General features: G+C 65.5%; 1 protein-coding gene across 1 annotated transcript in view; it reads left to right on the top strand.

Annotated features, from left to right (window-relative positions):
* The first annotated feature begins 382 nt into the window (after positions 1-382).
* The window catches only part of MUC5B (mucin 5B, oligomeric mucus/gel-forming), a 29,631-nt gene continuing 22,357 nt past the window's right edge, over positions 383-7,656 (top strand). The window contains exons 1-14 of the mRNA XM_074336946.1: positions 383-488; positions 2,528-2,599; positions 3,059-3,109; positions 3,467-3,728; positions 3,848-3,962; positions 4,082-4,172; positions 4,375-4,481; positions 5,256-5,457; positions 5,862-5,987; positions 6,103-6,220; positions 6,317-6,455; positions 6,716-6,823; positions 7,038-7,107; positions 7,477-7,614. Coding sequence (XP_074193047.1) covers positions 422-488; positions 2,528-2,599; positions 3,059-3,109; positions 3,467-3,728; positions 3,848-3,962; positions 4,082-4,172; positions 4,375-4,481; positions 5,256-5,457; positions 5,862-5,987; positions 6,103-6,220; positions 6,317-6,455; positions 6,716-6,823; positions 7,038-7,107; positions 7,477-7,614 — 1,666 coding nt within the window. The 5' untranslated portion in view covers positions 383-421. The remainder of the gene's footprint in view (positions 489-2,527; positions 2,600-3,058; positions 3,110-3,466; positions 3,729-3,847; positions 3,963-4,081; positions 4,173-4,374; positions 4,482-5,255; positions 5,458-5,861; positions 5,988-6,102; positions 6,221-6,316; positions 6,456-6,715; positions 6,824-7,037; positions 7,108-7,476; positions 7,615-7,656) is intronic.

The raw sequence follows: 7,656 nt of genomic DNA, 5'->3' as shown, positions 1-7,656 counted from the left end.
TTGCTGACCACCCTCCCTACTGAGTGGGGGGCTGCAGAGAGACAGGACCCACCTACTGGCCCTGCCTCCAAGGGCTTTGCTGGCTAGAAGGCCCGCCAATACCACCGTCCTGTCGCCAGGTGGATTGGCGTCCCCTCTCCCTTCTGATTCTCAGAAGCTGCTGGGGGCTGGGGTCCTGCGTCTCTGAAGCCCAGAGCTGAAAATCCTTCCTCTTCCTTCCGTCACTTTCCTGCTGCGGCCCCTCCCCGAGAGCAAACACACGTGGCTGGTGGGGGGGGGACAGGACAGTGTCCCTCCTGGCCCAGGAGCTTGGCGCCAGGCCAAGGCTTCCTGCTATATAAGCCCCAGGCCCCCAGGGCAGCGAGCACCTTGCCCCACTCTCTCCTTGCCTGCCACCCGCCTGCCCGTGCCAGTCCCCAGGATGGGCACCCTGAGTGGGTGCCGGGCACTGGCGTGGGCCCTCATGGCCCTGGTCTTGCAGGAAGCAGGTAAGGCTGAAGCCTCTCACTCCATGTTCAGTCAGGGCTGCCTCCCAGCAGGATGGGCTGCTGGCCTGGGGGTTCTCCTGCTGAGAACGGGCAGGTGGGACCCCCAGCCCTGCGTCCAGGAGAAGCTTGGTCCCTCTGGGGAAACCAGCAAAAGGGTCTCGGCCTCCAGGATGAGACAGGGGCACTGGTGAGGGGCTGAGGCTGGGGTTCTCTCCCGTCAAAGCGGGTGGGACAGCCCCCAGCACCACTCCACTGGCCCTCCATGGCCAGGTGGGGTAACAGCGGCCGGGCCAGCCCACACTGGCTTTGCCATCAGGGTGCACCCGGGAGGACAGGGAGCCACAGCTGAAACCCGGTCTGCACCTCGCATCACCCGGTGCAGCCCGTGGCCCTCAGCATCTCAGCAAGTGCCACAAGCCCTAACATTAACTGTCAACAAAAAGGATGAGGCCCCAGGGGGTCTGGGCAATCCTGCCCCACTGGTCCTGGCCGTGCTCCCGCCCCTCAGCTCGGGGGTCTGGGCAGGTGGGCATGGGCCCAGTGAAAGGGAGGCAGTCGTCTCCCTCTCTTGGGGGTGAGAAGGGCTGTGAGGTAAGGGGGTCTTTTCTATGGCACCTCCTGGTGGGGGTCCTGGGTCACAGCCAGTTGCAGTGTCCCCCAGGCCTGCTGCCTGGCTTGGGGCGCCGTCTGCCCAGCCACGTCTCCGCTCAGCAGGCTCCTCCGGGCTCCTCCGGGCCGGCCGGCCTCAGGCTCATGCACCTGAGCTGTGGGCCTGTGGGGGCCCCACCTCGTCCTCCACGCATTCCCTCTTCTTGGGGGCAAGTCCCTTGGGTGGGGGGTGCACCGTGGCGGGTGGGGTCCCCCGGGGCTGAAGCCTCATTAGGGGTGGGTGGGGACCAGTCCCATAGAAGGCCTTCACCCCAGGAGGTGTGCAGCCACACTGCTGTGGGATGGGATGCTGGCAGTGGGCATTTCTCTGCCAAGTGATAGGGACCCAGGCTTGCTGGGCTGGGCCCTCGCCCGACAAGGGCCCTGCAATAAGCCGATTCTCAGGGAAACCTGGCCTGGGACCCAGAGGAGGGGGTGCCATTTGACCTGCATCCTCTGTACCTGGGGTAGGGCCAGCGGCTGGCAGGGGCCAGGCACGGTGGGAGGGGCTGCGGCTCCAGGGTCAGGGGTGGAAGGAGGGAGCGGCTGTGCTCCTGGGAACCGGGGCCTCCAGAGGAAAAGTGAATATAGACCCAGTGCCTGTGGTTTCCAAGTGTGTGGGGTCCGGTGGGAAAGTCCAACAGGAAGCAGCTTGCCGAGCAGCTCAGCACAGCGCCCGCCCCCCCCACCCCCCCAGCAGCCCCACCAGGGACATCGAGGGCCCCACCTTGTACTCCCCACAGAGCGCAGGCTGGGGAGTGTGGGGCTCCCAGCAGGCCTGAGGAAGGAACCCTGGGCCATGTGAGTGGGGTGCCCGAGCTCAGCAGAGAAAGGCCTGAGGGCTCAGCCCTCTGCCTGGTCAGGCTACAGAGGAAGCGCAGCCTGGAGGCAATCGACACAAGGGCAGCGACCTTGTCTGGTGTCCTTAGGGCTCCCACGCCCCCCACCTGCCATGACTGACGGCTCCAGCGTGGAGCTGGCTTTAGTCTTGGGTTTCTGCTAAGTCACGCCCGGAAGCCTCCCCAACAAAGCTGGCCTTTGTCCTTCTCCGAGGGACGTGGGATGGGGCTGAGCCCTCTCCCTGAGGAGGCTGGGGTCAGCGGGGCCAACACCTTTTCCTGATTCCATTATTTTGCCCCGTCACTGTGAGACGAGGGGTGAGGGGCCACCCCCAATTCCTAGCCAGGGAGGGTGGGGGTCAGAGCAAGGCCACTGAAGAGGTGCAGCCCCGTCAGAACCCTGTCTCGGTGGAGGCCTTGCTGTCTGTGAAACGGACCATGGGGGAAGCCAGAGCCTGTTCATGCGGCCACCACACTGCAGCCCGCGGAGACCCGCCACTGGGGCCCCAAACATGTCCAGCTTCTCGCTGACTCCCACCCCTGTTCCTGCAGAGACCCAGGGCATAGCTGAGCCGAGCTGGCCGAGCGCAGAGGGTGTCATGGAGAGCCAGATGGTGGACACTGGTATGTGTCCCAGGCCCCTGGTGACGGGGCTCCCCAGCAGGTGGAAGGGGCTGGGGAGCAGTGGGGACAGACCCCTTTCCACATTAGCTACGTGTCCCACAGAGACCCTTCCCAGATCCCATCTGCCCAGGGGAGGAGATAATGGAGGGACAGCTGGAGCCAAGGAATGACGGTACAGAGCAGAGGCTCAAACACTCACACACATGCACACACACTCTTACATGCATGCACACGCTTGCACATACATACACAGTGTGCACACACAGACTCACACACTCAGGGTAATGTGCACACAGAATAGCCCAGGGCAGGAGCGTGTCACGTGCAGACAAGGGGTACCTCACAAGTGGCCGGCATTAGTCCTGGGCTGGGTGGCTTGGCTGGCGGCCAGTCCTACCCCAGGGTGGCGGGGGAAGGGGCAGTCCCACACTCCCCGCGTGACCTGCCCTCACTCTGCAGCCCAGCAGTTGACCTTCATCCAACCCATCGAGGTCTTCCCCACTATGAGCAGTAAGTGGACGCTGCCCGCTGCCGATGGGGACGGGGGTGTTTGCCAGCCCTGGGGGGGGTCACAGGTGTGGGGTAGAGCTGGGACAGTGAGGGGCAGCTGGACGGCCTTGGGTACAGCTGGATGCTTTCCCTGTGGACAGCTCTCCTGGGGCTGCCCCAAGATGCTGGGCAGGGCGTCAGGGGTCTCAGGGAGAATCAGAGATGCCGAGGGGAGTGGGGCAGGTGCAGTGGCTAGAGTGCTTCTTCCTGGCTCCCACTCCCACACTGAGTCCCTCCTCCTGGGGAGCGCGGCCCGTGGGGGCTGGGTGCCGGCGGGCGGTGGCTTCCAGCAGGGGCCCCACCAGGCTCTCCCCACAGCCCTGAACCCGGCACACAATGGGCGGGTGTGCAGCACGTGGGGCGACTTCCACTACAAGACCTTCGACGGGGACGTCTTCCGCTTCCCGGGACGCTGCAACTACGTCTTCTCTGCGCACTGTGGCTCCACATACGAGGACTTCAACATCCAGCTCCGCCGTGGCCTGGCCGGCTCCAGGCCCACCATCACCCACGTCATTCTCAAGACGCAGGGGCTGGTGCTGGAGTTCTCCAATGGCTCTGTCCTTGTTGATGGGCGGCGGTGAGTCCCGCATGGGTGGGAGGCCAGGGACTCCGGGGGCCCAGAAGTCAGAGCTGTGGGGAGGTTGGGGATTCCGCCTGAAGCCAGGGCCTTGGGAGGACCAGAACTCTCCACCCCAGGGAGGAGCTGCCCTATAGCCAGGCCGGCCTCCTGGTGGAGCAGAGCAGCGACTACATCAAGGTGAACGTCCGGCTGGTGCTGACCTTCACGTGGAACGGAGAGGACAGCGCTCTGGTGAGATGCCTGCCCTGCCCTCCTGCCCCAGCTGAGGGAGCCCCGCAGATGGGCTGGCGATTGGTGGGGTGGGCCTGCCAGTCTCGAAGAGGCTGGAGCTGCTCCTCCCCTCCCTCTAGCTGGAGCTGGACCCCAAGTATGCCAACCAGACGTGTGGCCTCTGTGGGGACTTCAATGGGCTGCCAGCTGTCAATGAGTTCTATGCCCACAGTGAGTGTCCCCCAGGGTCAGGGAGGGCAGGCGGCCAGCCGAGGGCTGCACAGTCCCAGGGAGGCTGCGAGGAGGGGCTCAGCCAGGCACTGGGCAAGGGGCACCGGTAGGTCCTGGGCATGGGTAGGGGTCCCCTGGCAGCATCCCCTGCATTGCCCCCAGAGCCTCTGTGACCCCCACACGGAGTGTGTCCTCTCCCCAGACGCAAAGCTGACCCCTCTACAGTTCGGGAACCTGCAAAAGCTGGACGGGCCCATGGAGCAGTGCCAGGACCCCTCACCCTCTGAAGCCAACAACTGCACAGATGGGGTGAGTGCCTCTCCAGGGGACCAGCACCCCTGCAGCCTCTGCTCTCCAGGGTATGGGGACAGGTGGAGGGCAGGACCTTGGGTGTCAGATGAGAAATGATCTCCTAGACCCAGGCAGCCCAGGACACGGCCTCCGCTCTCCAGGTGGCCCTCTGCACCCACACTCCCCCCCCCCACTGCACACATCTAAGCATGCGGACGACACACGTGTGAGGGCGCGCGTGCCTTGGGCTGCGCATGTGCCCGTCTGTGTGTGCAAACACATCCCCCCCCAACCCTGCTAAGAGTGGGACACTCACGGAGCCCAGGGCAGGAATCCCTTCCAATGAACTGGGAGGATCCCACCTTTGGAAATAGCCTGGACGCTCTGGGGCCCTCAAAACCAGCAGAAACCGGAGCCTTAGATCAGGGCACAGAGGCACAGCCCACCTCCAGCTGCTCAGGCACCCCTGCCCCTCCCCCTTGTCCAAGCTGCCCCCAGGGACAGGGTCTGCACCTTTCCTGGGGGCCCCATGGTGTGTCCTGGAGGCCTGGGTGGGTGGGGGAGTCCAGAGTCGTGGGTTACTCCCCAGAGCCAAGCAGAGCTGTGCCCCCAGCGGTGGCAAGCTCACAGAGGTCAGGCAGGAAGGGGGGAGGGAGGGAGGGAGGCACACAGAGGGGTGGAAGCAGCCACAAGGGAAGAAGGGGCTGCCTGGCCTGGGTACAGGTGCAGTGCCAGGGTCCCCACCCGACTCGACGTGGAGGGCAGAGTGTGCCCAGCCTCTGTTCTCCCCAGGAGGGCGTCTGCTACCGCACACTGCTGGGCCCGGCCTTCACCCGGTGCAACTGGCTGGTGGACCCCGGTGTGTACGTGGCCGCCTGCGCCCAGGACCTGTGCCGCTGCCCCACCTGTCCATGTGCCACCTTTGCCGAGTACTCCCGCCAGTGTGCCCATGCAGGGGGCCAGCCGCAGAACTGGAGGGGCCCTGACCTCTGCCGTGAGTGCCCCACCAGGGCCTGCGCCAGGGGCCACACTGGGCCCAGCCTCATACCCTGAGTCCCTGGGGAGGGGCTGAGGGTGAGACCCCTGGGAGGACACCTAGCATCTGGCTGGGGGCAGAGGGCAGGTGGAGCCACTCTGGGGCACATATTGAGAAGGTGGGCGGAGAGCAGAGGGGAATTTGTAAGGCCTAGGGTTCTGGGGGCCCAGAACCCAGGGGGTGCTGGGCCTGCACTCCCCTCACCTCCTGCCTCAACCAGAAGACGGCTGGTAGCCAGCAGCTCCCGGGCTCAGCTGTGGCTTCCAAGGACCCTTGGTGGCACATGGAAGGCAGGAGTGGAGGTGGCCTATCTGGGTGCCTGGGTGACTTTCTGGGGGCCAAGCACTGTCCCGTCCCTGTAGCTCGGACATGCCCCCTCAACATGCAGCACCAGGAGTGTGGCTCGCCCTGCGCCGACACCTGCTCCAACCCCGAGCGCTCCCAGTTCTGCGAGGACCATTGCGTCGATGGCTGCTTCTGTCCCCCAGGTAGGTCCTCCTGGCCCTTGGGGACTGTCCCCCACCCCCATCCCCGTGGCAGCCTGCGGGCACTCTGCTCCCAACACCCAACGCCAGCCTCAGCTGCCCTGCTCACAACCCCCAGGCACGGTGCTGGATGACGTCACAAACATGGGCTGCCTGCCCCTGGAGCAGTGTCCCTGCACCCACGGCGGCCACACCTACGCCCCAGGGACCTCCTTCACCACCAGCTGCATGTCCTGGTAGGCCCTCCCTCGCCCTGTACCACCGGCTGGGGGGGTGGGGTGCGGTCCACCTCCTCCCTCACCAAGTCCCTCTGTTCACGGACCCTCCCCCAGCACCTGCTCAGGGGGGCTGTGGCAGTGCCAGGACCTCCCGTGCCCGGGCACCTGCTCCGTCCAGGGCGGGTCCCACATCTCTACGTACGACGAGAAACTCTACGACGTACATGGGGACTGCAGCTACGTCCTGTCCAAGGTGCGGCCCAGGGCCCCGACCCTCCTCCCTCCTCTGCCCCCAGAAAGTGTCCCGCAACGGCCACCAGGGTGGGTGAAGCCCCCACAGCCCCCTCCTGGGTCCCATCCAAAGGGGAACCCCCAGGTCACACTCCCAGGGGGCCGAGGGGCTCCTGGGCCCTGAGACAAGCTGCCTGGAGCCGGCTGTCCGCCTGCACCCTGCCTGAGCATCCCAGGCTTGGGGCACCACACACACTCAGCCCTGCATCCTTTGCCTGTCAGAAATGTGCAGACAGCGGCTTCACCGTGCTGGCCGAGCTCCGGAAATGCGGCCTCACAGACAATGAGAACTGCCTCAAAGCGGTGACGCTGAGCGTGGCCATGGACATGGTGAGGGCCCTGCCTCCACGGCCTGGGAGAGGGGCCCAGACGAGAAAGCAGATGGATGAGGGCCGAGATGGGGCGGACACAGGCTCCACCCAGCCCTGCACCTCACGCCCCAGGGCAGCCCCTCCCCCACGGGTGTCCAGAACCACTCCCAGCCTCCAAGCCTGTGCGCTTCCCTGTGCTCCTCCGCAACTGACCCAGCCCACCTCCTCTGTAGACCATCCAGATCCAGGCCAGCGGTGGGGTGTTTGTGAACTCCATCTACACCCAGCTGCCCGTGTCAGCAGGTACGTGGCCCCTGGGACCGCTCCCAGAGAACTCGCAGAGCCAGCGGGGCCCTCGCCAGTTCTCTGTGGGCACGTGCAAAGTGGGTGTCAGTAGTCCTGCCTGTGCCTGCTGGGGGGACCCGCTGTCGGGCACACTCGATGCCTGGCCTCTCACGGTTAGTGGTCACGACCCAAGCAGGCATGTGAGCTGCTGCCTGGCTCTCAGATCCCCGTGGCATGGCTGGGGTCCCCTAGATGCCTGTCTGAGCCCAGCCCGCCTCCCGGACTTTCCTGGGAGCACGGGGGCTCAGCCACTGCTGACCGCTGGTCAGCACGTCCAGGCCTGACCTCCGCGCAGCCTCTGACCTCTGACCCGGCCCCCCACCACAGGCAACGTCACCATATTCAGACCCTCGACCTTCTTCGTCCTGGTGCAGACGGGCCTGGGGCTGCAGCTGGAGGTACAGCTGGTACCCACCATGCAGGTGTTTCTCAGGCTGGACCCCACCCACCGCGGCCAGATGTGTGGTGAGGCTCGTGGGCTTGGAGAGGAGGGGTGGGGGCAGGGGG

The sequence above is a fragment of the Rhinolophus sinicus genome, linkage group LG06, assembly GCF_036562045.2.
Source record: "Rhinolophus sinicus isolate RSC01 linkage group LG06, ASM3656204v1, whole genome shotgun sequence".
NCBI lineage: Eukaryota > Metazoa > Chordata > Mammalia > Chiroptera > Rhinolophidae > Rhinolophus > Rhinolophus sinicus.
Note: the sequence above shows the minus strand (reverse complement) of the source record. Positions and strands in the feature narration are given on the sequence as shown.